The sequence below is a fragment of the Diadema antillarum genome, unplaced genomic scaffold, assembly GCF_040938485.1.
Source record: "Diadema antillarum isolate AM-2024a unplaced genomic scaffold, OU_Dant_1.0 seq00000613_RagTag, whole genome shotgun sequence".
NCBI lineage: Eukaryota > Metazoa > Echinodermata > Echinoidea > Diadematoida > Diadematidae > Diadema > Diadema antillarum.
The window spans coordinates 1-14,197 of record NW_027271538.1 but is presented as its reverse complement, the minus strand read 5'-3'; the positions used below and the strand labels follow the sequence as shown (position 1 = coordinate 14,197).

The following is a 14,197-nucleotide window of genomic DNA, read 5'->3' as shown; positions in this document are numbered from 1 at the left end:
TACCGATGGCGATGTGTATGTGTGTGTGTGTATGTTCAGGCCCGGGCCTGCATCGAGTGTGCTGCAATGCATGAATGCATGCGATACACGTGACTATGCGGCATGCCGGATGGCTCGCTGAACACCTGGAAGTCAGACAGCGGTCAATGTCGTTCCACACGGGTGGATTTGTGAGATAATTTTGGTCGTCGTGTGAACGGCTGCCCCCAAAATCATCAATGTTTCGATAGCAATTATTCTGGAGAAGTTTGCCTGGTTTGAGCAGTGATTTGAAATGCAAAATTTTGATAGTGATCCAAATTTCATTCCATCTGTCGTTGGAAGGTGCCTTAAATGATCCTTTACTGAGCAGCTGAGGAGAGAAAATGATAGCATTCAGCATGAGTTCATGATATTGAGCAACTACAAACCTTCCATAGAAGAGAGCAGCCCACGAGGATGCCACCAGCTCCTCCTAACTGTCACGTTGTCAGAACAGAATCATTATTCTTCCATACGAAGGGGGTGCCGATGGGAACAAATGACTTATTTATTGCCTATTTAAGTCATTTGGCTCGAACTTTTTCCTTCGCTCTGCACAGAATGATGAACATTATGTCATCATATAAACAACAACTACAACTGGCAAGACCGATCAAGCTCTCCCTCGCGTTTTGCCGTTTGCGATTTTGGAAGTTGATATGTGGGCAAGGCGAATCTTCCTCCTGAATCAAAAGAGGGAATATTGATGCAAAGAAAACTGAGCCGTGCCCATGTTAGAGACTTACTTCTCAAGCAAATCAGAAAGTTAATGCAACTGCGGCCCTGTCTGTCCAGTCATCATTGAGCTGGAACCGTGGATTGTGAGAGACATGGTGCTAGCAGCATCTACATTGAGAAATGCTCAGTGGTGCCGTCTGCATATGAGAGCTCGTCATACAATTCATAATGTGCGCCTTCGAGTGTAAAGATTAATTGATATTCCAGACACCATTATGTCTGGAAAATTGTTTATTGATTGAGTTTTAAAAGCCAAATGCTTTACTCGGGATTTTTTTTTTCTTTTCTTTTTTTCGTCTCCACGGTGGGTAAAAGTAATTCGAGACTAATCACGTGTCATTAGCTTCTTGGTTGTTTTCTACCTCTGAGTGGGACTAGCAGACCACAGTGGTGAGAAAAATACGCAACATGCCCAAAATCAACATCCCACTGGAAATCGAGCTCCACAAACTCTCTCCGTGAGAGGCGAAGTCGTTGAACCCTCTCTTCGTAGTAGCCATACATTTTAATTATCGCTGGGACTGACGTCACGCAAAGTGCCTTTTTAGGGCCGTGACGCAGTCGAGATTACGCGGATTGGGGCGTGCGGACAAAGGGGCGAGACGCCCAGTGAAGATTCGAGTGTGTGATGGAGAAAGCAGAATGAGACAGACAGACAGACAGACAGATAGAAAGACAGACAGTTGGAAAGAAACATATGTAAACAGTGTATGTTTAGACATACGTATCTTGCGTATAGGCCTACATATAAACAGTCAGAAAGACATTTGTACATACATAGAATGTACATACAAACAGAGACATACAAACACCCACACATACACCCACATTTTATTCTCGAGCATCATATCACTATTTTATGCATTATTAGGCAGTCATTCTCAAGGGAGAATCTAACCACAAAAAAAAAGAAGGAAAAGAAAACAAAAAGCAGGTCTTATGTCCTGTTGTGTCTGCTCTGGCAATGGCAAATACTTCTCCGGTCGTCTCTGTCAAGTATCACCAGAATGCACGACGGCTAAATTCTACGGCGGTAGATTTCCTACAATGCCATTCACTGGAGCAAACATGTTGTTTATTTCAACGATGGCTACCCACAGAAATATGAAAATAGATTCCATCGGAAGTACAAGTGTAGCTCCTTCAGCCCTCCCTCTAGCTTCTTGGAGTAAGTCCCTTGGTGCTCAGACAGGAGAAAAACTGTTTGTTTGTTTGTTTGTTTCTCGTGAATGTTTTCCTGACATTTTTATTTGATTGTGATCATTCTCAGTAGCAGTAATTTCTGCAACAGACTGGTCCATCATAAATATCCTGAATATTCTATGCATGCCTTTGTTCCCGACAACTGTAAATCTTAAAAGAAAGAGATTATTATTAAGCAGAGGGGTGAAGATATGGGGGATGTGAGTTTTCTTCAATTTGACTGCCCTCTGTACAAATGAAATTTGTAAGATTGCAACTGCTGATCTAACATTTTAACAAACGTGTCAGAAAGAAAAAAAGGAACACTGGGAATCAAACCTGTCGTGTGGTTCCTTTTTGCAGACATGTTTGTTGAAATGTAGATCAGCCATTGCAATCCTACAAATTTCAGTTACACAGAGGGAGGACAACATGAAGACAACTCATACCCCACAACTATAGATCTTGTGTAGGGTCTTGCCTTACATAGCGACAATTGATTTTTGCGAACGCCATCCCAAGAATCAAAATGCATTATAAGGGTTACTCTGGTTACTCTGGACCAATTTGAAGTTAGTCTGAAAAGAAAGAGTGAAATCTTATGAGCACAACAGTGAAAATTTGATCAAAATCTTATTAGAATTACAGGAAGTTACAAAATTGTGAAAATTCTGTTGATTTTTGCGAAAGAATTCTTGAACAGTTGATATGAATATAATGCGGACAAGTGCGCCAACTAACAACAGTCAGTCACTGCGTTACCTGCCCCCACGGGCTTGAAAGGTTTCGGGTCATGTCATGTTTGATAAAGATGCCATCTTGGTTTCTCGTTATGACTCCCGGTCTTTTGGCTGCCAGATCTACTAACCCATTTTCCTCTCCTCAATGAAGAGTTGAGTAACCTCCTGGGCAATGTAGGCAGTAGTCTTTGTAACATGACGTGCACCTTAAAATGATTTTATATCTACACATTCTTGTACCATTATCACATGTAAATACATCACACAAGTCATTTGTAAGGAGTCCAGACTGTTTTGGAGTACAAATGTTCAATATTGATACAAAAGCAGGAGTCCAGGGCAATTGATTTTAGCGTGTTTACATGTAGACGCATTCGTGCAGGCACAGGTGTGTGCATTTGAAGGTGGCAAGGTTCCGTGGCAAAAATTTGCATTTCGGAGGGGGTGTTTTCTGTGTATGTGTGTGTGTGTGTGTGTGTGTGGATAGATGTGCTTGCCAGAATGTTCCGATCTATCTGTTCACAGTGTAAACCCATCTACGTCTGGAATGTCTGCATGAAATGTCCTCAACTGTCTGCTATGCTGTCTGGCACTTCTAAAGATAGCAGCAAGGGACACACACACACACACACACACACACACGCACACACACACACACACACACACACACACACACACACACACACACACACACACACCGGTACTCTCTCTCTCTCTCTCTCTCTCTCTCTCTCTTTCTGAGCCAATGTGTGAATGACAATCACATAGACTATTGACCTGTGAAATGAATTCCAGGTTTTATATACAGTGTAAGTTTTGGGCACTAAAATTAGAAAATTGCATTGTTTGAAGAAGATGGAAAAAAAAATGTAGGTGAAGAAAAAAAATATCAGTCAGTACAGGTGTATGAGCATGACAATTGGCAAAAATTAGTTAGGGCCTACATTGTATTCATTCACCCAAATATTTGCCATTGTTCAGTCAATCTATTATTATCCTTTATTGATTTATAACATATGCAAAGAAGACAAAAGCAAATTAGATTAAAAATGGAATGTTTTTATCTGGAGTGTAGATTTTCTGCATGACTTTCATTGTTTTGGCTTCAATACAAAAGTTCTCCTTTTTGAATTATTAATGGCTGTGCAATATCTGTTATTTTCTATACATCTTGAAAATGAATCTGAATAACTCCTCAAGTCCCAGAAAATACTTTTATGTGATTTTGTGCTGTGCGAATTTATATTGATTTATATTATTTATTGTGCATTTATCATAGAGTAGAGGCCTATGTTATTCATATATTATTTCTTGTTTTGGTCACAAAATTTTTAGAAGCCTCGCTGTGGCTAACAATTTTAGAAATAGCAGTACATTTTAACAGATGACAGTTCCTGTTTTGCTCCAAAGTATTTGTGATGTTTTGTCTGAATTTTGTGCACATTTGATTAATCTCACCAGGTCCATTTTATCTTTTGTCCAGCGTGTGATATAGGCCTGCAGTAAAATGTGGTGTCAAATTAATGATGATAAGGTCGTTTAACTTGGACAGTACAATTCTCTTTGTAAAGCAGTCCTTCACTCTTATGTTTGTCAAGATGTAACCTTTTGCATAGATGGTTCAAGTTATTAGTTGTGATGCCTAAAATAGAAAGGCAGCCTACTTTCAACTTTCGATTCCGGTCTATTAAAGGCTGCCAAAGAGAAACAATAACAGTGTGTCCAGTTAGTACGTGGTAGATTTACCACCATTCACAGGTCGCCTGTATGTACAGAAAGAACATGGCTGTATCAAGACTTAAGTTGGTTCTTACATGTACATGCAGATGGCTGCTGTAGACAGGTGACCACTAAGACAGGTTTGACTGTGCAACAATTTAGGAAGAGCTGCTAGTACTATGGCACAGTGGTTAAAGCCACAGACTGTCCATACCAAGTTCCCTGGCTGTGGCAGTTAGGCCTATACCCCAAAGGCAATGCTCTTATTCCTACTGCCTATAGTCCTTCAGAAGAAAAAGCCATCAGCTCTGTCCTTTCTCGTTAATACAAGCATTCATTCCTCCCTAGCAGCCACCTAAAACAGATTGATATACAAAAGAAAAATCTAAAAATTGTATAGGCCCTCCCAGTCCCACTCATAAAGATATCTCGTGGCATCCCTTTTGATTTGCAGGCGACCTGGCGGATCTGATCTTTGTGTTCTTCGACCCCATCGGTCAGGCGCTGTGCAAGCGCACCATGAACATCGTGGAGGAGCTGAACAACAAGCACGCTGACCGCATCCATTTCTACCTGACCAAGGCCGACGAAGCAGGCCACGAGAGTGACCGGCAGGTACAAGACAATGTCCCCCACCCCCACCCCACCCCCCCCCCCCCATTCTAGCCACATCAGCATGGCTAGAAATTACTAGTGAAATATTTACTTTGTCCTGTACATATCTTTTGTCACTTCAGATCATTCTTTGAACCACAGGAGCGAGCAATAGACAAAATATTTTGTGTTGACACATATTCATGACGTTAGCGAGTCACACAATATTCACAATTAACATTGTCTCCAAGGTGAAAAAATTGCTAACTTTGTTCCTTGAAAACTTCAAAATTTCTGTCATATTGGTTCTGAATGGAGAATTAAGCACTCAAGAAATTGTCTTACAAGATACATTTTGTCAAATGTTGTGCTTGCAAAGCATATGCCACTTACAATATTCTTTCACACACACGAAATAAAAGTTGAAATGCCTGTACAGTATACTGTACAGCCATGAAAATATACAGGGAAAATGTACAGGGTAATTGTTTAAATTGCTCATGAATTCCTCCCATAATCAAAGACTTTTTCTGTCCGACCCACAAAGTAATTCTTGTTAGCACACCTCATTTCTACCCATAGTTTATCCCTTTCACTGTGTGCTGGCGTCAACAGATCTCCCTTTGGAACGAAAGTTTTGCAGGGAATAATATTATTGTGGTGAATAAATCCTCAAATCTTTAGGGATTTGGCAGATTTGCCAAAGATGCAAAAATGAAAATATCAAACCAAACCAGATCATGCAGCTAAAGCTTCTCACACGGGTTTGGATGTGTGGGATGGCATCGTGCATGAGACTTTCCTTCTGCAAAGAAAAAAAGAAAGATAATCAATGTATGATCATTTTTCTTTTTTTTCAGTTCAGACCTGACTTAACCACTGAAGAACGTTTGTTTATAAACAGCTATTATCTTTTCCTGGGGCTGTTAGTGTTCTTCTGGACCATCTGCTAAATGCAGTAGTACAAAACCAGAACCGCTCGAAATTTTCATGAATTGCTAACCATTGAAGGCATAATTTACCATTTGCAGATGAAACAAAAACCCAGCATTAGGGATAGAAACAACCAATGTGAAAATTTGAATGAGTATAATCGATGTTAAGTATTGTTAAATATACAAAATTTGAGCAATAGTTGTAATGAAAATGTTTCCAGACTAAACTGTCTACCGTTATGGTTTAATGAGGAAAAATAACGACATCTCTTCATATTTTAGGCTTTATTGCAAAAATTTTATATGGTCGGATGTTTTGTGATACAACTGACCTACACACGTGCATCAAAAGTGATATCTTGAACATTTTTAAAATCACTCCTCCCAAAGGTAAACAAGACCTTTAAAATATGAGTATACTACATACACATATGTGGTGGAGAGGGAAACTTTTGCATGCATTTCACTTTGCGAATCTTGGCTCCTCACGAAATTCACGACAGTTTCACGCACGCAAACAGCTCTGGTTTTATGGTATATTATTACAAACCCTAATATGAGTTGAGCATAATGAAGCTTTGTGTACCATGGGAGCATGTACTAGTGTGAAATACAGGCAGAAGGGAAGTAGTAGGTAGTGTGTTGCTAGGCTCTCACCTATCGTTCGGTGTGTGCCCAAAGTGTTTATCAAATAGTGACGCAAAACAGACTTCTTCCACTTGTGCGTAGTGGTATAGATCACATCAGTGTTAAGACAAGAGCCAACCAAACTCTTGCAGCGGCTGCCCTCGGAGAGAGAGATTTGGCCTGCCATCAAGACTGCAAATCCACTCTCATCCTGCCACATCTACATGATAGCATGTCCTGACCCATCTGTACTGAGTCCTGTCCTGTTCATAAAATGCCAGAGTCTGGGAAAAGACTATCACTCCTGCAGGTGTACCCTTGTATTGTATTCCCTCTTCACTCCACACACTGTGAGAGAGTCTGCCTGGCGTAGGGTCAGCCAAGGCCAAAGTGGGGGGGGGGGGGGGGGGGGGGGGGGGTTGGTGGGGGATATTAAGGTGTAGTTTTATCTCAAGACTGACGTAAGACTGATTGGGCTAGCACTGTTGTAACACCAGGATATGTTCGCATGCATTTTAATTTTGTGAAATTCGCGAGAGCCAACCAGACCAGTACAGATCAGAGTGAAAAAAAGTGTAGAATTAGACTGGTATCTGTTTGTGACATTTCTGCCTCACACATCTTCCCTTTCTCTCTGTCCATCTCTCTTACATTCTTTCTTTCTGTCTGTCTATCTTTTATTTTCCTCTTACCTATCCCCTTTTCTCTCATTCCAACTCTTGTTTGCAGAAAATTGGTAGACAAACAAAAACAAAAACACAAAAAAATTCCCTTTGCCGTACAAGGAATATTGACTCTTTCTGTTGTATTATCTCCAAAGCAATCAATGACAGAAACATTACATTTTTCTGTGGGTCTTCCCTCCTCCGCCCCCCTCGATCCCCTCTCGCCCCCCTCCATCCCCTCTCGCTCTTCAGAGGTATCAATTGCAGCGCTCGCCACGAGATGAATCGAAATTGCTTCTAATGTGTTTTTGCATCTATTTTGCCGGTCTAGACATACAAATGAGAGCTTTCAATCACGGCTCAGTCGAATGTTGCGTATTGATTTTTTTCTTTCCCCCGTTTTTTTTCTCTTTCCACTTCGCTTCGATAATTTGAACGAAGCATTCTCGCAAAAAGAATTGGGTATTGCGCTCGGGAGTACCGGCAAAATTTGCTATTCGATGATTTTGATAGCTATGCATGACTTGCATATTGTGAGCATATGCTTCCGCAAAGTTTGTTTTTTTCTTTTTCTTTTTCTCTGTCTAATAAATGCCCAGACCAGTTAATCTGTGCTGTAAGATTGTGTTAAGTGCTGTTATGACACAGGCTCACCTGTGAAGAGAGAGTACGAGAATATATCGTCTTTTTCTTCTTTTCTTCTTTGTCCAGTTTATTCCCCGCACTATTATGGAAGAATCACAGACAAGACTGAATGTCTTCAAGAGCACTAAACCTTCCCATTTCATTCCCTTGAGGAGTACAAAGAAACGAGAAGAAGAAATTGTTTATTCACATTTCAGTGACTGTGTTAAGGTGTATTGTTGTAGCTCTGTATAGATTGAAAGTCAACCCTTTGTCAATGGTACGACTTTTATGTGCGTGGAAAAGGCGAGGGCTTTTCTCACCAATCCAGACGGTAACTGGAGGGCAAAAACTGAGATACATAATATGCAATGTAAGTTCAGGGATCGTGTTTATTTTGCATTTGTCGGCTGCAATCAATATTTCCCATACATGCTGACTGAAGATACAATTGTACACCGTGGAAGGGATCTTGAATTCCACCTGGTAATGGACTCGTGATTTAGGAGATGTATTTGATATTTTGTTTGTCGCATCCACGAGAAACAGAGAAGACTGTCTTCTGTGTTTTCCTCATGTTTCAATTTCTGTGGAGTACAGTATTTGTTCATAGAAGAAATTACTCTTTATTTCTTGAGTAACTATTCCCTTCACATCTGAACTGAATGAATTCATGCCTTTATAGAATGTTGATGAAAACTTATGAAAGCATAGAGAAGTTTTACCATTGCTACTGTCATAATTGAAATTTTCTTTCAGAGTCTATGGAATGGCAATGGTGTCAGTGAAAAGCAACGAATATGAATGATTTTCTTTAAAATACAAGATAGTGATGACAGTCTTGTTTGTTCATTTTTTTTTTTTCATCTTTCTCCCGGCAGCGTGTGCTCATGCAGATTGTCCAGGAGCTGTGTAAGAGGCCGAATCTGAACCGTGCCGGCTTCAACATGCCTACCATATACATTCCCACGCTGTCGTCGGGCAAGGTGGGTATATTGCACTCAAGCATGTACACATGCATGCACACACACACACACACACACACACACACACACACACAGACCATGATAATTGGTTCACCTCGGACCCATCTCAGCAGGGTAGAATGCAAACACGGAACCCAGGGAGCATACGTCAGAAGGGCATGGGGTAGGGGTAGCAAGGTGGGGGTGGTGAGGGGGGAGGGCGCGGTTGGAAAGAAATCTGTGTTATCCTTATGGTTCAAGTGTCATTGGCTTTTTTTAATTTCCCACCCCCACTCTTAATAACATATTGCATACCATATTGATTACCATTTGGGTGAAAAACATGCTTTGCCATTTCTATCAAATTGTCTTCATTGATGATTGTGCTAGTCTGGTGTGTTTAAGGTCAACTTGAAATGCCAACTCTCTTTTTTAGAAAAATAAATAAATAAAAGATACAGACAAATGAGACCCAAAGAAATGCAGTGATGTACTTAAGTTCAGCTTAAATGTAAGAGACTTCCAGCAATATTTCCACTTTTGTACAGCAGGGAATGAGTTTCTATGATGAAGACTCTATTTCCTTCGCACTTTTTATATTGTGAGCATGGATCCATTTGTATCCGGATAGATTACTAACCCAAAATCAAATTTTATGTTAAGCCTCCAAAAAAGTTACCCAACTTCACAGAGCCGAGACCATCGCAAATTGGAACCATCAATATTTTTGTTGTTTGTATGTTGTTGTCTTTTCCAGAGCCGCTGCGCCAACCAAATCGAGGAGGTGTGCAAGCAGATTGAGAAGACCATTAACAGTACGGTGCAGAACACGCTCAACACGCTGGAGACGGACTGCGAGAAAATCGCCAGACTCATCGATGACAAGCTTGAGGAGGACAGGTATGGCCAACATGCCTCTTTCTTTCCTTCTCCCCGTCATCCTCATCCTCACCCTCTTCCACTACCACCATCACCACCACTGGCACCGGCTTCACAGGCGCCTGCACCATTACTTCCACAATTGCCATCACTACCACCAGCACCACTTACGTTATTATCACCACCACCACCACCATAGCCATCGCCATCGCCATCGCCATCCCCGTCACCATCATCACCACCGTCACCATCACCATCGTCACTGCCTCCGTCCCCATCACCATCACCATCACCACCACCACCACCATCACCACCACCATCACCACCACCACCATCACCACCATCACCACCACCATCACCACCACCACCATCACCACCACCATCACCACCACCACCATCACCACTACCACCATCACCACTGCCTCCGTCCCCATCACCACTGCTACCACCATCACCACTGCCTCCACCATCACCACTGCCTCCGTCCCCATCACAGCTACAATCACCACCACCACCACCGCCGCCGCCTCCATCCCCATCACCACCACTACCACCACCATCACCATCACCACTTCTTCTAGGACTACCACCACCATAACTGCTATCACCATCACCACCATTACCACCACCACCATCACCACCACCACCACCACCATCATCATCATCGCCAACACCACCACCATCACTGCCACCGTCACTACCACCATCCCCACCACCACCACCATCACTACCACCATCCCCACCATCCCCACCACCACCATCATCCCCATACCACCACCACCACTGTCACCATCACTGCCACCATTTAACACTACACAAAATGTGCTGTGGTACAAATGTATAATGGATGTGGCTCTGGGGTCCATTTCATTCAGAGTTTCAAAATGGATCGAAAGTTGATGAAATTTGCAGCCAACATATCAACTACCGGTATTAAAAATGCAATCATTTGCTTTGGTCGTTGGTCAGCTACTGCAGTATTTCACTGCAATATTTCAGCTTGCATAGACACCAAAATCTTTTCCTGAAATACGGTGCTAAGTCTTCTTAACAGGAGCAGATCTAGGGCTCTGACTCATCTTTACATCTACATTGTATTTATCCAATCCAATTTCACATCAAGTTTTCGACAAATTATATAGGTGTAACATGAATCTACTGAACAAATATAGTATTGAATTGTGAAAATCTTGTGTATTCTGGATGAAATTTCCATTAAAATTAAAGTTACAGAATGCTTTTGAATCAGTCTAGAATATGCCATATTTATAAAAAAAAAAAAATATGTGAGATACAAGTCAACACATAAACACGCACAAATGCACACTACACACAGGCAAGTACACTTGGACAAGCGTGCATGCACACATTTGCACACAACAGGGAGAAATGAAAGAGAGAGAAGAGCACGAACAAGACCATCATAAAGACAGCGTCGATTAGACTATAATGCTGGTACCTGCAGCCGCCGGAGGAAAGAAAATATGAGGATAAAAAAACAGGGTTAATGAGACAGTATCATTATCGCTATAAAACAGACCTTGATTTCACAGGTATTTTTAGTGCGTTGATAGGTATTCAGTGCTCTCTGAATATTTTGGTCGTTTCCGTCCCTTTTGAATATGCAGTGTTGCATACTGTATGTGCCATATATTTCGCAAGGTTTTTAGTTTCAAGAATGTCGCGAGTCAGGTGCTGTTCGCGAATTTTACAACACGCAAAAATATTATTAAACTCTGATCCCAATACGAATGTGACGCGCAAGCGCACGCTTCTCCTTTCAATAATTGCACTCCGTGATCTCAAATTGAACAACTCACGAAATTGTCAGGAAGTCCTGATTCTTTAAAAACTTGTCTCGCTATTAGATATCTGCCTTATCAAGAAATTTTTTGCAAATTGGAGCTGGCAGCCTTTTTCACAGCATGAAATTTTCGCAAATTGTGACTGACATTTAATGCATATAGTGTGGAAAAGAACTTCTGCATGCATCAAATCTTTGCTCTCACAAAAATCATGAAATTAAGATGCATGCAAACTTGTTTGGTTTTACAGTACAGTATTGTATAGAACTGAGTCTCTCAAATGTCTTTTGGCTTGCTGGTAGAATGTGTGGCTTGTTAAAGATGTACGATTCATTTTACTTTTTACGTTTTACTTGATACGTTTTACTTCCATTTGAACACATTATAGATAATTGAAATTGAATGAATAATCTTAGGTCAGCTAAAAATAAGGGATATCTTCTGGCTGCTACCTACCATAGCATAACTGTTAACCTATGTACCTGTAATTGTCAATCTATTTTTGGATTTTTTTTTCTTTTCACCGTCTTACTGATATCTTTGTAATCGTATCCGAATATTGATGTCGTATGTATTTGTTTTTAATATGTTCCTTGCTTTGGTAAAATAAAGAAACTTGAAATTTGATTCTAAAGTGTTCCTCCCATCCCTCCCCCCTTTCTTCCATCTGTCCATCTGCTTCCAGGCAAGCCAACTCCTACAACCTGCGAGCCAAGGGCAAGTCCATCTTCTTCTACGCTCTGGGTCTCCTCATCCCGCTTCTCCTCACCATCAACTTCCTGGCCAGCACGCTCTCCGACGAGTTCACTGGCAGGATGCTGGGCGAAGAGGGCGCCGTCATGCTGAAGTCATACTTGGTAAGAGCAAATAAGGAGAGACAGAAAAATAGTGTTAACAATAACACGAGTAATGGTATTCAGGAACCAACATCAGTGCAGTGTCATTACAAAAATGGGACTCGGATCAAATAAAATGGTTACTGTAAAACATATTCGCGGCATGAAATTTGTGAATTGGAGCCAACAGCCTTTTTCGCGGCATGAAATTTTCACCAATTGCCACTGGCATTCAATGCATATAGTGTATACAGAACTTTCGCTTGCATTTTAATTTCGCAAATCTTGGAGCTTTTGAAATTCACGAAATTAAGATGCACATGAACATTCCTCATTTTACAGTATACACCATTAGTCTGTATGCTCAGCTCTTGGCTGGCATTAAATTCTAAAGGGCCTGTGTGTTGTAGTCTGTGCTGTAACTTGAACATACAACTGCCAATTTTATGCCACAATGATGCAGAACAAGAAGAAAAGGGGAATTCTGTTTGCTGTTGGTGCTTTAACAAAAGTATTCCAGGATAGGGAGTTACACAGGAGAATGAAAGAAGAAAAAGAAGGGGGAAAAAAACCAAAAACCAGAACCACTTCAACCTGTTGAGGACGAGTCGTGAGTATACTTGGGCTGGTGTCTATGGGAAATGCATGTTGTAGCAAAATCAGTCCACCCTCAATGGGTTAAAAAAAGCAAATTCAGGTAGTTTTTCCTTCTTTCATTCATACTTTGATCTGATGGTTTGAAACAAAACTGCTCACATCCCATCTTTTCTGGTTTGCGTCTGTGTGAATTTAGTCTTTTATGTGTACATAACCAAGTTGTCATGTGTTCCATTCTGTGGAGTTTCTTTACTCTTGGCTCTTACATGTATTCTCATGTCACACAACTTCTTCTCGACGCTCAAGGACTTCATTGAAATTTCGCGCATTGCAAGAAGAAGAAGGATCGTTCCTGAATTTATTTGTTGGACACTACAGTCTTTTTGCCAATGTAATGACTTTTAGTTGCGAGACATTGGATGATTACTGTTAATGTGTGTGCTGTGTTTCCCCTCCCCTCCCCTCCCCTCCCCACCCCCTTTTCCCACTGGGGAATTGTTTCCCCCACCAGGCTCCTATAGGAGGGATCTGGCAGACCATTCCCCGGGAGTACCATTTCCACGCCATGATCTTCTTCGCCGTGATCTGCATACTGCTGCTAGTCCTAGCTCAGCTGTCCAGAAGGTGAGTGAATGGGCAAGGGGGAGGATTGTGTGTGTGTGTGTGTCTGTGTCTGTGTCTGTGTGTGGGTGTGTGCATGGCTGTGATGGCTACTTAGTCCCACAAACTGATTTATTTGTTGTTGATTTTGTCCTTTGGGTTGTTTTTTTTTTCTTTTAATGATGGGGATTAGGAGTTTTGTCCATGAACACATCAGGAAGTCAGTCCACTGTTTTCAGAATTGTTGCACATTGACAAAAGACCGGTAGAGATGCATGAAATGTTACTAGTTTCTTAGTCTCATGCTGACTGCCTTTGTGAGTCTGTGTGTGTGTTTTACATTTCTAGATGAAGTTTTCCCTGATTAGCCTGGCAACCATGAAGCACTGTTCAAACATACACAAGGCCAGCTGCCACAAAGCAGTCGAAATCCTCGCAGATGGCGGCCAAATTACGGCCGTAATTACTTCCTCGTACCGGTCGGGAGCCGGTGGCGTGGGTAAACTCCCGGCAGCAAATCGTGCAAGGTCACGGCGCCTTGTGCCGTGCAAATTGGCTTCCATATGTAGTAACCACCTTCAGTTCCATTTGTTTCTCTCAAATGGGATTAAATGGACTTTTAAAAAAAAAACATATTGTTCCATAACAAAGCATTACTTGAAGGCAGCAT

General features: G+C 41.5%; 1 protein-coding gene across 1 annotated transcript in view; it reads left to right on the top strand.

Annotated features, from left to right (window-relative positions):
* LOC139735952 (uncharacterized) overlaps positions 1–13,551 on the top strand; it is a gene marked incomplete at its 3' end in the record, with an annotated part of 140,507 nt that extends 126,956 nt beyond the window's left edge. The window contains exons 7-11 of the mRNA XM_071646705.1: positions 4,855–5,015; positions 8,727–8,831; positions 9,568–9,710; positions 12,180–12,351; positions 13,439–13,551. Coding sequence (XP_071502806.1) covers positions 4,855–5,015; positions 8,727–8,831; positions 9,568–9,710; positions 12,180–12,351; positions 13,439–13,551 — 694 coding nt within the window. The remainder of the gene's footprint in view (positions 1–4,854; positions 5,016–8,726; positions 8,832–9,567; positions 9,711–12,179; positions 12,352–13,438) is intronic.
* Positions 13,552–14,197: the final 646 nt, after the last annotated feature.